Here is a 21498-nt window from a genome sequence, read left to right on the forward strand (position 1 = left end):
TGCAATGAACCTGGAGCTACTCACCTCCACTTTCCTTTTTGGGCACCTTCAGACCCTCCATGAGCAGTGTTTGCTTCTCCATTTCGCCTGTAAACTGCTCTACTTGCTCTCTCAGGCTCTTAATCTGATCATCTCGCTCCTCCACGGCCTGCAGAGCATTCGTTTGCCAACAATTGTCTTCCATCAGTATCAATGACATGTTTAGGAGAAGAAATCAAAGTAAAGCAGGTGGAGCAAACCTGTTGCAAGGCTATAATGTTGCTTCTGTCCAGGTCCAACTGGGCCACGTGCAATTTGTGCTGAAGGTCACGGATCATCTGCTGGTACACTAAAATCTCCTCATCCTTTTCAGAGAGCACTTTCTGCGAATAAACGTCAAGTCATGATCACATCCTCAATGTAGGTGCAACGAGTGCGAAGACGTTTGAAACCAGTCGTGCTACTACACATCTTTGCTAGAATGTCATTTTATATCAAGAGTTCTTGTTTTTGACACAGTAGCAGATATTGCATCTATACATTTCTGCCAGAAGTGGGTACCTGTGGTGTAATCAGAAAAAAAATCTCGAGGACAAGTTCCCATTTTAAGGACGCTTGGAATTTTTCAAAATGACAAAAAGTGAGTGCTTCAAACCAAAATGGCAGGATTCCTGTGTGCTTTCGACAGGACATATTCACAATTTAGAGATGTCGATTTGTCTTGTATTCATGCTTCAAATTTAGTGGTAAAAAGACAAAATCTCTGCGTAGTCATTAAGTAAACCTTAAACAGGCAAAAAATAAAAAAATACCTCAAATGGACACTTCAAAAGATAATGGCAGACTTCCTTTTCGGACGTAGCATCTTGACACTTCTCTGGGTATCATGCTACCAACTTCCATATTGGTGAGTCAAACTGGTTTTAGACTCGCCTGAATTCAAATTTGATAGCAATCGGACAAAATCTTCCGTTTTCCTGCTAATTGTCCAGTTGACCCAAAAATCAAGATTGCAGACTTCCTTTGACTTTTCACACATACAAATTCTTACCAGCTTTCTTGTTTCTGGGTGAAACTAACTTGGGATGATGACCAACCTTCCATTGTTCCACTTTAGCGTCCACTGCTGCAATAATGGGATCGTCCTCTTCTGTCATGTAGTTTATCTTCTGCGTCAGCTCTCTGACCTGCACACGAAGCACACGTCGGCAACATGAAAACATGAACAAAAAAAGTGTTTTATTGGAGAAGGTTGTTTACCTGCAGCTCAGCGCGATCCCTGTCTTTCCTAAGCTGGTCTGTCAAGGAGTCGCACTGATGGACGGCCATCTTGATCTGGTTGTACTCGTCGCTCATCTTTTCCATCTCCTTGGCCGACTCCATCACACATTTCTGCATGTGGAGGTTGTCTGCCTTCAGCCGTGAGATCTCATCCTCTGCTTGCTGAATAAAAATTAACACGGATCGGGTCATTAATGTGGAGATGGTCATACAGGGAAGGTAAGTGGTGTACCTGCAAGTCATCCAGGCACTGGGAAAGTTGGCGGTTGGCTGAGCTGAGCTTCCTCTGAATTTCGGCATTCTCCTCTTTGAAGGCATCCGACTCTTTACGCTCCAACTCTCCTTGATAAAAGTCCACGTCCCGCTGGAGCTGCGTGGTCTGACCGAGGACACATTTACTTTTAGGTACTTTTGCTTACGCAGGACTTCAAATTCAAGACTATGAAAGACCTTTGGCACAGAGTTAAAAAGACTTAAGTCCCACACATAATAGTGAAAATTCTTTTTCGTTTTTGTCAATTTACCATCGTCCAACTGTCTAGCTGTGCTTCCATATTCGGTAGCAGTCGGACAAATCTCTGGGACAAGTTTGTCTTTAAAGGAGCAATACTAGAAATGACCCAAATTATCCTAGAATGGATTTTTTCTTTGTTTTTGATGACATTTTTGTTGCGTGTAAAATGAATATATTCACTTTCGAGTTCCTGGAATGTTTCGAAATGTTTATCTATCATATAAATACCAAACAAAATGAACACATTTAATGTCTATACTAGTCATAATCATCTACCAAATTTACAGGTCTATACTAAGAGAGGGTTCTACATCAAGTACTTCTATTTACTAAACAGTAATCCCCCCTCCATCCCGCGAGTTAGATTCCTGATCACTCCCTAATGAGTGAAATCCATAATATAAATTCTTCACGTTTTTGTAGACTTGATGTGTCTTTCAGGTATGGCTTCTTGAGAATTGTTTGTGTCTATTCACGATGCCAGCCAAATTTCATGAGGCTAAGGGGAAAATGGCCTTGGGGGCAGAATTGAGTAAACATTCTACGCTCCTACCAAGCCCGACAAGCTTGTCCTTGAAGGATTCCTGGGAATGACCCGTTAAACGGCCACTTTGAACGAAAATGTCAGAATTCCTGTGTCCATTCAGGCATGGCTTTGTCAGACTTTTTGTGCGTCTATTTATGATAAACACACCTATCAATTTTCAAGTTGCTTGGTGAAACTTTCTTCAATCAAGTTTCAAAACATTCTAAGCGGTGCTACCGAGTCGACAAGTCGGTCTTGGAAAAAGACCCCTGGAAATGACTCCAAAAATGGCTTCTTTGAATCAAAATGGCAGACTTCCTGTGTATGTTCAGCCATGGCTCCTTAAACTTGTGTGCGTGAAAGGAGCTGAATTTTGAAAATATTCTCGGTGGGAGCTACCAAGTAGTCAAGTGGGTTTTTGACGGTCATCCTGCATGGTGTCTTCAACCATGGCTTCTTGAGACAATTCTGTGATCTTACTCGCTATGGTGGCAGAATTTACAGGAGGTTTCAGGTTCGTCTTTGCAGGGTACCTGGATCCAAAATAGCTTACATGTACACTAGCCAATCCTTACTAATGTTTACGACCAAACGTGACTTATTGTTTTTGCCGATGGAATTCAAGGCTGTAAATCTAATTTTATGGTACAACCTATGATTCTTACCTTCCTCTTGAGCTTTTTTATCTTTGGCAAAGAAGATCAGAGAGAACAGTGGAAGAGATGTGAGAAAATAATGTGGATGACAAATGCAAGACAGTTGGGTAAGGTATTTGAACAGAGAAGATGAAGGTCAAGAGGAGGAAAAGGGAAGCCTTGTCCTTTGCGTGGCGGCTACGTACTTCTCTTTTCAATGTCTTCACCTCGTCCTCGGCTCCTTCTGCTCGCAGGACCAACTACAAGAGGAAAGAGCAACCACTCATAACACATTTGTTTTACTATTACTGGTTATTGTCTTTGACAGAAACTTGGTTTATTTGTTATTTTTGTCCACAAGATGGGCTCGGCTTCGTCACAGACATGAAGACACTTGGGAACTCTCTAGATTGTGAAGAAACGTGCATAATAAATCTACATACTTTGTTGGTTGTTTTAATATTATTAATATCAGAGCTGGGCATTTTACTAAAATTTTCCGGTCCGTTTATCACCTTCCGCCTGCTGCCGGGGTTATTTGAAACGAAAGACTCACCGGCATGGAATCCTCACCGGACACGGAAACCTCGCCGCGGCCATTGAAGCCTCACCGAGAAAATAGACGATGACATAGACGGAAAAAAATGGGCTTCGGACAATGCATAATCCGTTTACTTTTGTAAGGTTTCCATCAATCGTTTGTCGCCTACTAAATGGGCATCCTTCCTTGGCGGATAGATGGACCGGTCTATCACATAGGTCCCAGCTCTGATTAATATCTAAGTAAATACATCTGAATATTACTGCTATGACAATTCCCTTAGTGTCGATCTATCTCTTTTCATGTTACTTTGTGTTGAAAGCAGTTGTTGCTGTCATGCCGTAGTAGCCGGCCGGACACCGAATTATCTTAATGTGTGAAGTTGCAACGGCTGTTTGTGAGATTCAATTCAGCCCACAAATTAATCCGGTCTTTACTGGTCTACAAAGAGCATAATAGTGATTCTGATGTGATGGTCTCACCTCATCGATAGTTTTCTTGCTTCCGCCCATCTCCCTCCTCAAGTGGGTCACCTCCTTTTCCTTCTGTTCCAGTTGCGTCTCCAGCTGACGGATTTCATTCCTCAGGAAGCGATTGTCTGTCCCACCACTACTATCTCCGCTCTTGGCGTACTGCGACCAGACACACAAAAAAAGATCTACAATTGCAGTAATAATAGGAACGCTTACTAACTTAGTTTGCCATATGTTGTAGACACAGACAAGCCCAAGATGACCTTTTTCTTTGTATTGAAAACGGGTTCTCCAGTTGGATTGTGTACAAAAATTAACAAAAGAAGGAAGTCATAATCCCAACGAGCATGGCTGCCACTATGCTCAGAATTAGCTGTAATCCTCTTAAGGTGCACAGCCAATCACAATGCCACCCCTTTGCATTAATCAGTACGCAAGAAGTAGCTTTGTTTCTAAAACATTGTTGAGTACATCACTCCAATTGTTGTTTATATGGTTTTGTTTAATCATTGAACACCAAATAACAATCATTGGTCAATAATCTGAAATCAGAAAAAAAAGTGTTTTTGCAATACATTTTAATGCAAAATCAATGTTATCCGACGAATGGGTGGGAAAATCGAGAGTATAGTTAACTCTAAAAATATTTGATAGTGATAGACCTGCTTAAAAGGACAAATATTGAAAAAAGAAGATCAAGGCCTTTAATATGACATGAGTTAGTGCTTAGTCTGTCCTCAAAAGACTTCTCGTCCTCCGACCATTCTGCCCCTGGAACGGAATGTCCATCTTTGATATTACTAATATGCTTTGTTTTCACAATACAACCTTGAGTTTTGATTTTGACTTTTGAGATCTGCACAATAAATCCATCCATCCATTATCGATACCGCTTGTCCTCACAAGGGTCGCAGGGCGTGCAGGAGCCTATCCCAGCTGTCTTCGGGCGGGGGACACCCTGAATTGTTTGCCAGCCAATCGCAGGGCACACAGAGACAAACATCCGCACTCACAATCACACCTCGGGGCAATTTAGAGAGTCCAATCAACTTACCATGCATGTTTTTGGAATGTGGGGGGAAACCGGAGTACCCGGAGAAAAGCCACGCAGGCACGGGGAGAACATGCAAACTCCACACAGGGAGGCCGGGATCGAACCCATGACCTCTGAACTGTGAGGCGGACGTGCTAACCAGTCGACCACCTCTGCACAATAAATGGTCTCAAAATTACCTTACAGTGGAGCTCATCGTTTTAGTTAATTTTTATATTTTAAATCCATTTCTGACAGAGGCATTATTTGTATGCCTCTTGTTTATATTTGATATTTACATTTGTGCAAAAATATGTAGGCAATTTTGCTTCTGTTTACATTTGATACTTTTATATAGCAGCTGATATGATACAGGTCTGTTTAATGTCACTTCAGAATTAAGTGAGAAAAGGTAAGCAGTCACAATATGTTGTATATATATTTTTTTAGAATAACTGAAAATATATTGTGGTATAACATTATCATGATATAAAATGGCCTATATCGTGATCGAAGATTTTTTTTCCATATCGCCCAGGACTAATATGAGTCCATGTAGCCTGCAAAAGGCTGAGATTATTAAACTTGTTCGTAATAAACTAAGTCTTACCTTGAGTTCTTCCTCCAGTCTCAACATCTTGGTTTGAAGTTTATTTTCTACACAGAAGACGTCATTGTCAAAAATCACGGTAAGCAGTGTCTTCTATTCAGACAAATATCTGCACCGAGTCTACTGACCATTTTTCTCTTGTTCCTCTATCAACTGCTCGGCGAGAGACGCTTCCTGATGTTTCATCTGTAGCGGGGCAGGAGGACAACATGCCATTTGAATCGAGGCACAATTGTTGCTTATTGCTTGCTCATTTGACAAAATAGAGTCGTTGTTGATGGCACGGAATGAAAGTGGAAAAAGACCTTGAGCAGGGCCTGAAACACTCGCAGCAGGTGGACTACATCTTGCTGAGCTTGACTCTCCACCCGCCACTCTTCTGTCTGTAACACAAACATACGCACTTCATAAGAACGCCACCTAATAAAGAAGATTTGCCCCTTCACATACATTTCTCACATGACACTATATTCCATTGAACATCACGTCAACTTCTGATCGTAAATCACAGCAAAATGTTCTGATTGATATATTTTCAGACTTTCATCAGCAGTTATGTTGTTGTGTCTCACAGCGGGGTAATAGCTCATAAAAAGTGTGTGAGAAAATGAGAATGAATATGCAAATTACAATGAAGAACAGCTTGCAAGGATTTTTGGCCACATATTTGCTGAATAATAAAAGTGCGTGAGTTGACAACTGTTTCTTGAAATTGTTGTTGAAGAGTATTTACGACTTGTACTTCACTATTTATTGCCTGCTCGTTAAGAGTTGGTTCTTCAGTGCCTTTGATGCTGTGTTGCATCTCTGCGTGCCTGAGTAAACAAGTGCCCATCTTGTAAAATAGAAATTTTCCGCTTCATTGGCATCATTTTCCTCTTCACTGCTGTGGCGAGGTTCGCTGAAATATTTATGCCCGCTTGCTGGAATTATAACTTTGAAAAAAGAAAAGGAAAGCGCAGGCGTCTGTGGAACAGAAACCCCACGCACACACACGAACAACACTCATGCTTTGCAGGCCTTGATAGCACAGTTCGCAAGCGCTTATATACCTCAAGCAGACATCAATTCAAAGAGTAGTGGGACTGCCATGGTCAAACGCAGGAGTTTTTGTTCAATTGTAAAATACTGAAGTAACTGGACAGTTGTGTTTCAAGTCACAGTGACGATTATTTTGTTTACTTAGATTAAAAAAAAAAAAAAAAAAAGGTTGATTTCCATCTCTCTATTTAAAGAAAGGATATTAATTCAAATTGACAGTGCAGAAAATTCCCGAATGAAAAAAAGATAAAGTTACTGGTTTGGTTCATTTGGTCATTTCAGGGAATAGGAAAATACTTCACCATTGTTTTCCAAAGTAAAAACAGATGTTTTGTTTTGATTCAACAGAAAGATAAGTATGCTTTCATGGATGACTACAGAAATCTGAGTACGTTTACTGTCGAGAGGCTGAAATTCTGAGGATTTGTACAATTTTAGATTAAACAAGGTCTCTAAACGATTAATCGGTTATCCAAAACGATTAGCGATTTATTTGGTCATCAATAAGTTGTTTGATTGATTAATCTTTGCTGCACCCTTACTGGAAAGAGAAATGATCAGTTGTAGAGTCATACTGGGCCATCGTAATACCTTGAACTATACGCAACGCCACACAAATTTAAACCGAATTTAAACTCTTAATTGTGAATAAAAAAATGTTTAAAAAACGTTCCCATCGAAAATGAGTCACTGCGCACAGGTTTATTCTCATCTTGTGAGGTCTTGGGATAAAAAGTATTTCAAAGAAAATATAATCACCATATGTGACGTATTATATATTTTTTCGACTTGTATTGTCCTCCCTGACTGTGGTCCCTCTTTTGAATTAATAGTTTCAAAAGCAAAGCATGGCAGTTAATCCGGCATACACCGACTTCTTGTGACCTTGGAATTTTTTGCGACTTTTTTCAATCATATTCTCAGCTTGTGAGGTCTTGCTGCTTTTGGAATAAGATGTTGAAAAGTAAAACGACAAAGAAAAATGCGAAGCGTAATCCTTTGATGCTCACCAAGAAGCATCTTAACGCATCAATCCTTTGATGCGCCTACTCTTGTTTTATGCACCTTCAAAGACACATTTAGCATTTTCACTGTGGGAAAATGGACTCCTCATATCATGTCTATGTGATTTAAAGGTGCAGGAGACATTCTGTCAGCATGGCTGGTCATCATGTGAAATAACAGATAGCCACAGTGGAATAATATCAAGAGCAGGTGTTTCAGTTATACATTTTTATTCGGTACTGCATATATATGGTGGGGCAGAATTCAGTGCACACTTTTACTGAATAATGGCAAACAATTTAAATCTAGAACAAAGAAGCTGGACTCTAAAGTAGTATTGTACAAGTACCAAACAAAGGCAGAGAAGTAATCTTAAGAAAAGGAGTATAGGATGTAAAGTAAAAAGAGGGTCTTGAGGAAAGAAGGGGGGAAAGGAAGGAAGACAAAAGTAAGGCTGCAAGGATCCAAATTCTGACTATGATACTACACTAAATAAATACTTCTACCACGGCAAAAACATTGATATAACACAGGTGAAAGCAAATATCACACTTCAAATTCTTAGTACAGTATTTTCAAATATATTGACTATAACAATGGAAATTGTTTCCATACCTTGTTCTACTGTCATATGGCTTTTTTGCTGTTTCGACACTGAATATTGGCACAGGAAAAAAGGTCTAAGGCAGGGGTCACCAACGTGGTGCCTGCGGGCATCAGTTAGCCCCCAAGGACCAGATGAGTAGCCCATGGGCCTGTTTCCTAAGGTTGCTCACCAGTGATGGGACACTGTGATTATCCAGGAATGTAGAAGTGATTATGTGAAAATATAAACAGTGGAAGGTATTTACAGAGGTAATGTTGCATATTGATATTTATGTTTCCTAATTATTATGAGAAATAATTAACATGCTCAGTGTATTCAAGTAAATGAAAATTCTGAAGTTGGTATCTAACTGGTAGCCCTTCCCATAATCGCTACCCAAGAAGTAGCTCTCAGTTTCATAAAGGTTGGTGACCCCTGGTCTAAAGGAAAGGAAAGCATGAAAAGAGGTCAGAAAGAAAAGTTGGAAGATAGGAAAAAATGATGAAAGGCAGAAAAGTAGGTTTTGCAAAACAACGATGGATGTGGGGATGGGGAAGGGTGACAAGTCGGTTTCAGTGAAGGCAGTAAGGATGCAAGAACAAAACCTTTTTAGAAGAATCTGAACCTGAAAAACAGTGCATAACTATTTGTGGTCCACTATGTATTCGTGTTGGACGGTTACCGTGGTGAGCCGCGTTATAAGATCGTCCAATTCATCTCTGTCACATTCGTGGAGGTTCTGCGGCTCGATCCTACTCATCTCATCCCACTCGAGAGCAACAGTCTTCCCGGCCATGGCGACGCCACACACAGCTGATGGCCGTAAGCAAACACACATGCACAAATGTCACATAAAACGTCCAAATTGGCTGGCCTTATCACAAAATGTTGACTAGGACTCCTAAAAATATATTAGTGTGCATTTATTCTTCCCAAACTGCAAAATGAAGTCACTCATTCGTCGCGAATGACATAAATTACCTCTCCGTTGTCGTGGACAAAGTTCCAGTAACGCCGTCAGTGCTTAAAAAAAATCCATAGTTCATTGAATGAAAAACATACACAAGGCGGTAACATTTATTTATGTTGTTATTTTCTTCGGCACTTTCGTCTGATGTACGACGCCACCTAATGTTTCGGAGTGTATACAGCGGTACCACGGCGGATGTTTTATTTATTTTATTATTTTATTTCTAGAATATAAATTAATTTAAAAAATACATACATACATGAAGCAATTTCTCTTAGATTTTCACTACACCAACACTCTACATGTTTTTGTCTTGTCACCTCTTCCCCGGAAGTAATCCTGGCCAGCCGATTCTGGCCGGCGCGTGCGCACAACTTCAATGCCGTTTGTTTGGGTCGTGTACCTACTTTTTATTTGTTTGTTCCCAATTCAGTTAATTTTTTGTCGTTTCCATTCAGGTTTGTTAACTGCACTTCGATCGTCTTGAGGACGGGGTACGTGTCGAGATGAATTGCTACATTTTATGGAACTTGCCAGGATTAAAGCCCGCTACTTCTGTCGCACGACTATCTAGCATTAGCTACGAAAGTAACCCATGCAAGCGGTTGGTGGCGAGCTAACATTGCTTTTCGTGTTAAATGAGCAGGAAATAATGTGTGATGAAGATTTAGTTGGTCGCAAAAGTGACTTTAAAGACTAAAAACTGTCCTAAGAACCAGGGGTTCCCAACAGCGTGCGTTACACCCTGTTTTGGGAAGCCGGCTTCCGGCTGCATTGCATGTCTTTCAACTCCAAATAGTGGTTTTAATTTAGCTATCCAAGCAATACCCTTTTTATTGTTTTCATTGTTGATGAGGCTGTTGCTACACGCAGCTTGACAAGCAAGTCTGCCTCCATGTGCTTTCGTGGTGTTTTTTTGCGGCCACTTTGGCTTCCTCACTTTTCCAAAAATGGACTGCACTTATTTTAATTTAAGGCGCAGTATGAGAGCCTGGTCGTCTTTCATCCCGAAGGTTGTTGGCTCGATCCTCAACCCTTGTGACGACATGCATGGGATTGAGATTTTCTTCCCTCCCAAGGCAGGTCATGCCGTATTTCCGGTGGAAAGATTCGGAGGCGTACGAGTTTCGGGTTCATGTTTATTCCAAGCTACCAGCATGCCATCTGTAAGAATTAAATAAAAAAAAAAAATTCATTCTTTAAAATTGTGTTGATGTGGGTTTTTGTATTGGTAATTTCCATATCTTGGAACTCACTGACTGCTTGCAAACATGGTATTTCCTTCCATTGCTATGCGGATGACTGTCAAATCTATATCCCGCTGAGCAAAAAAGATGCATTCTGGATGTCACTGAATTTCTTAAAATTCAATGAAAAGAAAACAGAAGTTATGGTCTTCGGTCCCAGTGGCTCATCTAACATCCCACCTTGTTGACCTGGGCCCCCTGGCTTCATATCTAAAGCCAACAGTCTTAAACTTGGGTTTTAAAATGGACTGTGATCTTAAATTGGACCAACTAATCAGCACTGTTGTAAAGTCGAGCTTCTTTCACCTTATACAGCTGGCTATGGTAAAGCCCCCCCATTCCCATCAGCACTTGGAAACAGTCATCCATGCCTTTGTTACATTTCGGCTAGATTACTGTAATTCACTTTATTTTGGAGTCAGCCAGTCCTCTCTCAAACGTCTCCAGTTGGTCCAAAATGCTGCTGCCGGCCTACTAACTGGAGCTCGGAAGATCGAGCACATGACACCAATTCTGGCCTCCCTTCACTGGCTCCCAGTGCATATTACGGTTCAATTTAAGATTCTCCTATTTGTCTATAAGTCATTAAATGGCCTGGCCCCTGCGTACCTCTCCGAGCTCCTCCACTATTAAAACCCGGTTGAAGACACATTTGTATTCTCTGGCTTTTGATCAGACCTGAATTTTTCGGCTCTTTTCGATATCGTTTATAGTGTTTTATGATAATTTATTGATTCCATTTTGTTCTAACATGTTGTAAAGTGCTTTGTTACAGCTCTTAACTGTTATGAAATGCGCTGTATTAATAAAATTGTATTGTTCATAATCACAAGTGAGTTAAATATTGCTGGGAAATCTTTGGTTGCTTAAACCACCATTAAGTACGGATAACTGTGTGCACATTGGAGCACAACAACTTTCAAGCAGTGCTTTTCAACAAGTCGCAAAAAACTGGAAATAATTCCGAAAATCGATTAACCACTCAACCTTAAACAACTTAACTCACCTCTTTGTCTTCCTGCACAGCGATCCATGACGACGTTGCTGAGCCATGGCTGTCGTGTCATGGAAGGAGGCGCTGCTGCTTAGTGGCCTGGTAGTGGCGTGCTACTGGAACACCCTGTCGTGCGGCTTTGTATTTGACGATGCCTCGGCCATCCTCGACAACAAGGACCTGCGGCCCACCACGCCACTGAAGAATCTCTTCCTCAACGACTTTTGGGGTACACCTATGGCAGAGGTACGTCGATTTCCACTTGTTCTGTGACCGAAAAATGTCATTGTCTGTGGCTTTTTCTATAAGCGAATGTGGAAGGGGAATCAATTAAAATCAGAAATTGGATATTTGGTGAGAGAAAAAAAAAGTTGTGATTTTGTATTTTAAGTCCATATCACCTAGCCCTAAATAAAGCAAAAGTACTTTGCCTATGAAGGCATCGGTGTCTCGGTCTTTGCTGAGTTATACTCTCACTTAGTGGTGTTGAAATGTAAGTGACACTTAAATGAATCCCATCTTTTGTGTCCCCGTTGCAGGAACGCAGCCACAAATCTTACCGGCCTCTGACGGTGCTGACATTCCGCCTTAACTATCTGCTGAGTGAGCTGAGGCCAGCCTCTTACCACCTGCTCAACGTGGTGCTACATGCCGCCACCTGCCTGCTCTTCCTGCGTGTGTGCCGCCTCTTCCTGGATCACACCTCGGGCCTGTTGGCAGCGCTCCTCTTTGCCGTGCATCCCATCCACACAGAAGCTGTGAGTGGATCTCTACGCTCCCATTTTAGCTACGCTTATCCTGTTGGTTATTGTGTACCCCCCCCCCCCCCCCCCCAATAGATTCACGATTCAACAGTTCGATTGTGTTAGTTTTTTCATTGGAACGTATCCCTCGCAACTCCCCGAAAATGACACCAACATGCTATTTTTTTCCTCTTTCTGAACCGCCCAAAGGCAAACCGCAAATATTTTTCCGAGGTTGCCTTGACTCTTATCTTTAAAACTCTACATGAGAAAAGACTGAGTGGGTGCTGGAGGGGATGTGACACTTTTTTTTTTCCTTTCACATAATCAGCCATATTGACCTGCCAAGGTATGCGGTGCGCTGACTAAGTATGCAATGTTTAATTGTTGCATATTTAAAATGTTAATTTAATGGTGGTTACATACATGTTTGGACAAAAGGTTCTGTTTTCTCCCAAAGGACGAACCGGGACTAACATTCCGGTGCTCTCGGGATCATTCCGATTTTAAAATGGTGGTGCTGAATTTCTATTCGTATTTAAACGCACAGAAGACGCGCGAACGAAGAAGGACGGCTAGAAAAATGTGTGCGTGCGATGAGCAGATACATTTTGTATTGCAGAGTGACTGTTCTGGCTTTTGTCAGAAATAAATGAAAGGTCTTGCTTTAAAATGATCTGTAATTGGATTAGTAGAAATTTTATGTATCAAAAGTACTAGTGGTATTGGTTACTTGGTATCGGTGAGCACTCAATAGTTGCATACACATACTGGTATTGGTCTGAAAAAAAGTGGATTTGAACAGCCCTAAAACGTACAAGTACAACAATATAGATAATTTTGTTTTTATTGCGTCTGTAGCACTGCGTGTTAGCATTAAGGTAGTGCACTACAATAAGTGACATGGCGTTGTTAAATACACAACATGTAATTCTCTTTGTTCTGTATTTGAACTTTGACTAGGAGTGGCATCAAACTCCTTCAAGTAAGCACTTGTTCACTATCTGCCATTTGTTGTCAAATTCATTGCCACCAGTTAGCGCTTGTAACTCAAATTTTTGTTTGCAACTGACGACAAAGAAATTGGCAAAACAACTGCTTGTATCTTAAAAAGAAAAAAAAAAAAAAAACTCAAATGGCTCCAGAGTCGAGTCTTGTTGTTGCTTGTCCCATCAGGAGACGCCAAACTAAAATCACTCACATGAGTTGTTTGGCACTGTTTTTAATCTTCATTAACTCATTCAATCCCAAAGACATTTACGTCTTTTCACAGTCCAGCCATTCAATCCCAGGAATTTCTTTCCTTTTTTTTTCTCAACATTTTTCAAACGTTAGGGGAAATGAGAGTCTGAAAATGCCTGGTACCGAATGAGTTAGGTAAAAGCAAAAAAAAACAACACCAAAACTGACTAGAACGAAAAAACTAAGGGCAAAACTTGATTTGAATCATGTACCGCTAATTTTGAATGAATTTTGGGTTTTTTCCTTTATGAAAATGTAAGCCCAGCATGCACATTTTACAAGCCTTTTTACGACCATTTTTGGTGCAAGCAACGGGTGTTAAAATCAGTTTCATGTGATGATTCCCGTTCTGTACATTGGTACGTCCACATGAGGGCACTCAACATTTGTGCCTTGTTGCAAGACAATCTGCCCCTCACATTGGTTGTGTGTGTGTGTGGGTGTGCGTCATCTTTAACGAGAGGTGTTTATTACTCACCCCGGAGGCTTTGATGTGACTACATGACTCCTCGTGAATCAGCCCTGAAGAACGTTTATGTTTCTTCTCTTTTTTTTTTTTTTTTTTTTTTTTTTTTTTTTTTGGGAGCCAAGGCGACTTTGTGTGTGCCAAACAGCAGACAGCTTTGAAGCCCGGCCTTTCAAACTACAAGTCAGCTTATTCCCACGTGGCTGTGTCTCTGTGAAAAGGTACAAGGCATGGAACAAGGGGACGAAGGCAGCAAAGGGGTACCCGTGTGAAAGGGAATAGCCGGAAAATAGGTGTTAAGTTTGACACATGACGCTCAGTCCTCGTGCCCCGTTGTGTTGAAATTTGCCGGGGATCTCTTCGAAAGGCGCGTTCACACAGGCTGTAGAAGGTGATAATTTTCAGCCGTTTCATACAGGTGTTTGGCACCGGTTTTGGATGTGCCTTCCTGAATCCAACATTCCCTATAGCTTACTTGAGAGAACTGTTCGAATGTGCTATAAAGCACACAACACAAGCCATATTTCTTTTATTTTTAATGTATTTTTTACCTCCCGTCCAACCAGGTGACTGGCGTGGTTGGCAGAGCTGAACTCCTGTCGTCAATTTTCCTCCTGGCGGCTTTCCTGGCCTACACCAAATCGACCGGCGACAACCACTCAATAGGTGCTTTCTTTCTTTCTTTCTTTCTTAGTTTTTTTTTTTTTTTCCTTTTTTTTTCCTCTTTCTTTCCAGCCGTGACACATCTGTCATGGGGCGTTTTCAGTGAGAAGTTGTCCTTAATTTATATAGCATACAGCAGTTGACATATTTTTACATTAGTAAAACTATAAAGGATGTTAAACCCCCTGGTATTTTGACCGAAGAGATTAATTTGTTCCATGACCAAATTCATAACGCAATTCACGAGAACGTCAAATCAATTTTTCCCCATTGAAAGAATTGGAAAAATTATTCATCCATCCCCCACCAACAAAGCCACCTTTTTTTTAAAGCCTAGACAACTGCTTGTATGAATTGTAGTTGTTGCATGAAAGTTATTTTAATCGTCAAGGTCAAACAAGCAGATTACGTTTACTGTATATCAGAGATATCATCAGTTCATTTGGTGCGCTTATGTAAGAATCTTAATACGTTGCAAAAATCCTTAACCTACGTTCAGCTATTAGGATCCCAGATCATAACTTAAATCAAAACATTTCCAGCCCGAGGCCCAAACTACGCACTTGCACGACACAAGTGATAAGCATCAGTGGCTGCTTGCCAGTCGGCGCCTCATGAAGCCGTCCGTCTATGTCTTCACGCAGCGCTCACTTGCTCCCACTCTTGTTGTGTCTTCTTGGTTTTAGTGTGGGCTCCCATCGCTCAGACCGTCGTACTGGTGGCGGCAGCAACGCTGTGCAAAGAGCAGGGAATCACCGTGGTCGGCATCTGCTGCGTGTACGAGGTGTTTGTGGCGCAAGGGGTAAGGCCTTAAATAAAGCTCAAGAAACCATCAAACAAGTGGATGGATGCGATTTTGTGTGTCGAGAGAGGCCAACAAAGGGGAAGTCAACCCAAAAATGTTCTTGACAAGACTATGCTCTCTGCACCTCCGCTAGTTTAAACACGCTATTCCAACATTTTTTATCCATCTCTGGAGGGGGGGGGGGGCAGCCAGTTTGTGACTTTGTGTCGGCTGAAAATGACATCACAGTTGCTCTGAAGCTGAGCCATAATTGGTTGTTTCCAAGAGCAACTGTGATGTCCTTATCCGTCGATGGCAAAGTGGCAAATTGGCCATCCAAATTATACAGTACTTGACGAATATAGTAATCGATGGCAGAAAACGCTTGGATTCTAGTCGACTGCAGTGAATTGCATTCATGGTATGTTTTATGTATGAACTTATTTTATGCATTTAATACTCAACCATTGTCATTTGATAATTGAATTGAGTAAAAAATACCATCCAGTAAATAAATACAACTATTTAATAATCACAAATTAAAATGAATAATAAACATGCCGCTGAAAAGGGTTATGAAAAATATTTAAATTGACCATGGTGTACATTGTAATGAATAAATATGCTCAATATATTCATTATTATATTTTACAATTGTCTAAATTAGGGATGGGAATTTCGACTAATTTGCCCGCCGACTAGCGACTAGTCTATAAGCAAGAAAACGTGGAATGTAATATATTGAATTCAAAGTTTAAAATGCAAATGTTTTGTGTATTTACACCAGGGCCTATTTCAGCCCAAACATTCAGGACAATTTGTTAATTTCAATTCTATTGATGTAACAACATCTGACTGAATCAAATCAAATTTTATTTATATCGCACTTTTCACACACAAGCTGCAACTCAAAAGTGCTGTACATTAAAAACATCAAAATACAGCATAAAAAGAGAACCCGCCTCCCTCCCTCCCTCCCTCCCTCGCAGTATACGCAAAGACAGACAACCACAAGCACTCACTCACTCACGCACACGTCGTTATTGTTTTGCGACTTGGCGCCACGTACCCATGCTCGATATACAGCATTCATTTTTCGAACCGTCTGCCCTCAACAAAAGAAAGCTTTTCTCTTCCTTGGTGCTCAGCTTTGCTGGCAGAGGCGTGAGGAACAAGACGCGCGATTCTTAATGCGGCGTTTAACCGACTAGCAAAATTTAAAACGTTTGCTAAATCGTAGACGGTTAAACGGTTAAACGACTAGTCGCGCACATCCCTAGTAGTGGGGGGAGGGCAGCAAATTTTCTCTCTTGGTGCTCAGCTTGTTTACAGAGGCAGAGGCGCGAGGAACAAGATGCGCGACACTTAATGCCGCGTTGAACCGACTAGTAAAATACGAAAGGTTTATTAATGAATCGCAGACGGTTAAACGACCAGTCGCGCACATCCCTAGTCTAAATTAACGGCCGACCTCATGAAGTGTTTTAACATTGTCGTTAAAATGTGTTTTCTCTTTGCTCTGGCAGTTCACCCTGCCGGTGCTGCTGGACACACTGCGGCAGGCTTTACGGGGCAAGGGCGCCTTCCCATACGCCGTCCTCCAGATGTTGCTGAAGCTCATCGTTCTAGTCATCAGCACGCTGCTGCTCGTCATAGTGCGTGTCCAGGTCATCCAGTCGCAGATGCCCGTCTTCGCCAGGTAGGCTGTGCTGTAAACTCTGTGTTTTCCAGTCTTTTTTTTTTATAGTGGTTCAGTCCAATAATACAGTAACCCCTCGTTTATAAACCGCAAAGTAGAGGTTGACTTATTATTACTATTATCGTAGTTTTATATTTATTTTAAAGTTTTATTTTGGACGGATTTACGCCTTTATGCCGTTGTGAACCCCCCCGCCCCCCACCCCCGACACGGCTTCCCACCCTTCTAAATAACTTGTTACACGGCAAATTTCACTTTCCAAAATGCAAATTGAAGAATAAATAGCAAGCTGCAGGCTGTGAGAGGAACGTGCACGTCAACCGCGGCAGCGGACGATTGCGACGGAACGTTCGCCAATAGCCGCGTTAAAAGTTTTCGTTTTCATCCTACAATTGACTTCTCTAAACTAGAATGCCGTGGTGCATTTTATCCAATGGTACAGTCCTGGTGTAATGCACTTTTAAACACTTGTCGTCGTGCAAAGCGAACGTGTCGCTGCCGCTTCTTCTACGTGGCCGCCTCCTCCTCCTTCTTTTAAAACGAAGAAGCAGCACGATCACCGGGAGTAAGCATGGCTTTTCTTTTCACAATAACATCAACAAGGTTCTCCGGATAAAATGCGACGCCGGATTGGAGTTGAGGTCAGCCGTTTTAATACAAACCTAAGACAAAACTAACAAACACTGACATTGTATTTGCCGATGTTTCATCGCCCTTGTGTTGAGCACGTCGTGCTTGCCCGGAGGCTGGGCGCGCTCCTCTCACAACTTCTGAACACAGCTGTTTACTATCCTCTCATCCGGCTCGACTCTTGACTGAATGAACGGCACCTTTGAATATCGTTATGAGTTTCCGAACAGGACGTTGTTTCGTAGTCATTGTCGTGCTGAGCACGTGGTGCTTGCCGGGGGGCTCCGCTCAAAACCTCTGAACGCAGCTGTTTACTATCCGCTTATCCGGCTTGACCAACTGAACGGCACATTTGAATAACGTTATGAGTAGAGATAGACCGATATGCTTTTTTCTGGGCCGATAACCGATATTTGGAGCCGATATTCGTTTTCATTAAAAAGGAAAATATATCATCCAAATCTAAAGAAAATTTTACTCTTAACTTTGTTGTAATGTGTTTAAGCATGTTTATTGAACAATGTTTATGGTTTGCATAATGTTGATTTTTTTTTTTTTTTTTTTTATTCCAAGAAATTTTTGACAATATACATCTCGGTTATAATATACATACATATACATCTCGGTTACAAAAAGTTCAGGGAGCACCCAGGGTTGTCAAGCATGTCTTAAAAAAAGGGTAAATGGAAACTTAAAACAATAGCTCCATGCAGTTTTCTACAGTAGATGAACGTTTCAAATTTTCAAAATGGAATTTGTTGTTTTGAAAAGTTGGTCTGCTCCTTTGCCAGCCATCGAACCAGCCATCTCACAGATAAAATTCCTCAACAATTAGCCCGACAAGTGCTAAGCCTATAATCCTTAAACTGTCGTTGGGTTTGCGAATCGGGAGGGGGGGCGTTTATGGCTGGAATTCCCGGGATAAGCGGGACGAGCCATAACACAGGAACATGAGTTAAGAGGGCAGGATTAGGATAAACGCAGCGGTCGCCAAAACATGTTCTTTGAGGCTGGGAGCTTTGCATGTCAAAGGTACTTGTGGCTTCCCGTCTTTTGACAAGTCAAATCAAATTTACCCGCATAAAAAACACAAATTGCGCAATTTAGTCTTGCCCATCCTTCGAGTATATGTGCTTCAACTTTGGCCGCAATCAGACGACATCTCTCGGACATTCTCTTTTGAAGGACCCTGGAAAACGAAAGAAGCAGACCGAAAAATGGCTGCTTCAAACCAAAGTGGCAGCTGATCTGTGAGGCTGTGACTTTTTAGGCACGCCATCTTGAAATATTTGAACAGAGTCGTGTCTTGTATCGGTTCACATACCATTGGGGAAAAAAATTAGGCCTCCAAAATCACTTGGGGGTTTGACGTTCAAACGGCTGAGATATTGTCACGGCTAATGAGGGCTCCGTTTAAAGGATTAACCGGGCTCTTGAACTTATATTTACCCGTGAATGTTAATGATCGCTACTGTCGCAGACAAATCGTTTTTGCTGGCCATGGGCGAGGAATGCGAACGCTTAAAACTAAGCTAGCAGCAAAGCGATGTGAAGACGTAACACCGGACACTCGCCTTTGCTTGCCTTGTTCATCACGCAGGACAGTTGACGTCATCAAATTATCGTATTGAAAGGTAACAATTTCCCACTTTGCCGTCTTCTGTATCAAATGTGAAGAAATGTAAGGTAGCAGTCATGCACACGCACACATTTTACTGTACGGCGGCGTGTCACCCAGCGACAAAAAAAAAAAAAAAAAATGTATATATGCGGTACTTCTGTGATCAGTAGGCTTGAGGTAGTTTAAGATTGCAAGGTGCCATGTCGCTGTGTGAAAGCATAGAAAATGTTTGGCCTCACAGGGTTCACAGTCAAAGTTTTGTTTGTTTTATTTCTTTGTTTAAATTTCGGATATCTTCCTTTGAGACTGAAGGCAGTACTGGATTACAGGGTGCTGTGTGAAAGATGAACATCGATGTGTCAAATTCCCGCTTTGCTGTGTTCTGTGTAAAAATGCTCTTTGACGTCTTCTCTTCCAGCTCTGATGCACCAACGTTTTCAGGATCTCTGTATGGAACATGGTCATAACAAACATCTTCGTTTCAGATTTGACAACCCGGCGGCCGTCAGTCCGACGCCAACCCGCCAGCTGACCTTCAACTACCTGCTGCCCGTCAACGCCTGGCTGTTGCTCAACCCGTCCGAATTGTGCTGCGACTGGACCATGGGCACCATCCCCTTGGTGGAGTCCGCTCTGGACCAGCGCAACCTGGCCACGCTGCTCTTCTATACCCTCATGGGCCTGCTGGCGTACCACAGCATCACTTCCTCACGCAGCTCTGCTAAGACGGTAGTCATGGTGAGGCGAGTCTATAGTATGATACTAACATATTGTCGCTGTCCTGTGAAAAACACTTCAATTTTTTTAAATTTTTTTTTTTACGTTAAAGGTGTGTCCGCGTAACAGGCGTTATTAATAATTGTATTTATTTTTTTCATGACAAAATTGGACATACGTGTTTTTCACAGGCCGGCGACAATACGGAGATGGCGTTTTTGATTACGGTGATCACTGCTCTAGTAGACTGCCGCGTGGTCGCTCCACAATGTTGTGTGTATCCATGTTTGTTTCAGGCAGCCAAGTGACAGATTCGTTTCACCCAGTTTAGTTTCAAACGCGATCTAAGATCATGTGGAGGCAGCCTGATTACGATTCAGGGACTACGATTCGATTATTAAAACGATTATTGAGGCATCTTTAATTTAGCTGTTTTGACTTGTTTGAACTTTTTCACAACACACAGTTTTGATCTCACTGAGTATAGGTTGACTAGCAATTTTTAAAAGCATTCTTTGTAAGAAGAAACAAGAAATTAATCCATTTCCATTATATTTGATTAAACTGATGGAAATGCATGTAAAGTTTGTGCAATGCCGTAATCAACATTGACAAAATAAATTGCTATACCAAAATAAATAGCAGCGTTTTGTAAAAAAGAAAAAAAAAAAAAAAAACTTCTGTTGAGAAATTCGATAAATGAACACAAAAACTACTAATTAGTTACAAAAGTGCATGTACTTAAGCACCAGCAGCTCGAAAAAGTGCTTTGCTGATTTTCAATGTTTGTGAATGTGAAATGGTTTCCACGAGTTACAAATAAAATACTCCTTCTGTATCCGCAGCTCAGCAGTACATTCAATATTTAACAAAATCAAAAGGCTGTCCCGAATTGCATAAATGTATAATTCAGTAACATTTCCGCATTTCAGTTGAACGAAGCCACCCAGCTCGACGGCGACAATCATTTTAGTGGCATTATCTGTAACTTAAACGTAACTGCAATTGTATTTGCCTTTGACAGCGCGGCCATGACGTCTGTTTTGGTTTAGTTGGAGAGCGTCAGTAAAATAGCGTTGGGGTGGGATGACGTACCCGGGCTACAATGTATATAGCAGTGCTCGAAAAATCCCTAATTTTCCACGACGGAATATGGACGCAAATCTTTGGAAATAAATGCCGAGATGGCCTTCGTAATTCGCTGTTGCGCCACTTGTAGCCGCAGCAACAACCGCCAGCCGTCTCCCAGACTCCCCCGTATCGACTTACATGACTTCTCGTGTTTGTGTTGCCAAAGTATTTTAGTTTAGCGCGACACAGCTTACATATAACGTGGCTCTTGCGCAGTTCTCTTTCACTGTCGACGTTGTAGAAGCCAAAGTGCTTCGAAGGAGATTTTGGATCTCACGGCGAGGTGGGTAGCGGTCGTCCATTTTTTTTTTCCCCCTCTGTGCGTGTGTTTGCGTCGCGTATCCCAAAAATATCTCCGCATTGTTTT

The 21498-nt window shown here is 41.6% G+C and overlaps 2 protein-coding genes and 1 long non-coding RNA gene across 9 annotated transcripts in view; 2 read left to right on the top strand and 1 right to left on the bottom strand.

The window, feature by feature from the left end:
- The window catches only part of LOC147149030 (uncharacterized), a 25922-nt gene extending 19631 nt beyond the window's left edge, over positions 1-6291 (top strand). Inside the window, exon 3 of the long non-coding RNA XR_015086565.1 lies at positions 5611-6291. This is a non-coding gene — a long non-coding RNA (uncharacterized LOC147149030). The remainder of the gene's footprint in view (positions 1-5610) is intronic.
- LOC147149031 (centrosomal protein of 290 kDa-like) overlaps positions 1-9537 on the bottom strand; it is a 27695-nt gene extending 18158 nt beyond the window's left edge. For 2 of the 7 annotated variants that reach the window (XM_086028861.1, XM_086028859.1), the window contains exons 1-13: positions 9206-9400; positions 8907-9037; positions 5898-5975; positions 5721-5778; positions 5593-5639; positions 3959-4108; positions 3142-3195; positions 2966-2986; positions 1493-1639; positions 1240-1422; positions 1077-1166; positions 240-362; positions 25-148 (exon numbers count right to left, since the gene is read on the bottom strand). In XM_086028861.1, coding sequence (XP_085884987.1) covers positions 25-148; positions 240-362; positions 1077-1166; positions 1240-1422; positions 1493-1639; positions 2966-2986; positions 3142-3195; positions 3959-4108; positions 5593-5639; positions 5721-5778; positions 5898-5975; positions 8907-9020 — 1189 coding nt within the window. In that variant the 5' untranslated portion in view covers positions 9021-9037; positions 9206-9400. Of the gene's footprint in view, positions 1-24; positions 149-239; positions 363-1076; positions 1167-1239; positions 1423-1492; positions 1640-2965; positions 2987-3141; positions 3196-3958; positions 4109-4198; positions 4290-5592; positions 5640-5720; positions 5779-5897; positions 5976-8906; positions 9038-9205; positions 9404-9449 lie in introns of those variants that run through there. The other 5 variants (XM_086028855.1, XM_086028857.1, XR_015086564.1 and 2 more) reach the window with 5 other exon arrangements.
- The window catches only part of tmtc3 (transmembrane O-mannosyltransferase targeting cadherins 3), a 25537-nt gene continuing 13282 nt past the window's right edge, over positions 9244-21498 (top strand). The window contains exons 1-7 of the mRNA XM_086028862.1: positions 9244-9688; positions 11468-11681; positions 11975-12193; positions 14453-14552; positions 15236-15351; positions 16860-17032; positions 19769-20021. Of these exons, the coding sequence (XP_085884988.1) occupies positions 11493-11681; positions 11975-12193; positions 14453-14552; positions 15236-15351; positions 16860-17032; positions 19769-20021 (1050 nt within the window). The 5' untranslated portion in view covers positions 9244-9688; positions 11468-11492. The remainder of the gene's footprint in view (positions 9689-11467; positions 11682-11974; positions 12194-14452; positions 14553-15235; positions 15352-16859; positions 17033-19768; positions 20022-21498) is intronic.

This window comes from Filicampus tigris, chromosome 4, assembly GCF_054856515.1.
Source record: "Filicampus tigris isolate MCC_2025a chromosome 4, RoL_Ftig_1.0, whole genome shotgun sequence".
Lineage (NCBI taxonomy): Eukaryota > Metazoa > Chordata > Actinopteri > Syngnathiformes > Syngnathidae > Filicampus > Filicampus tigris.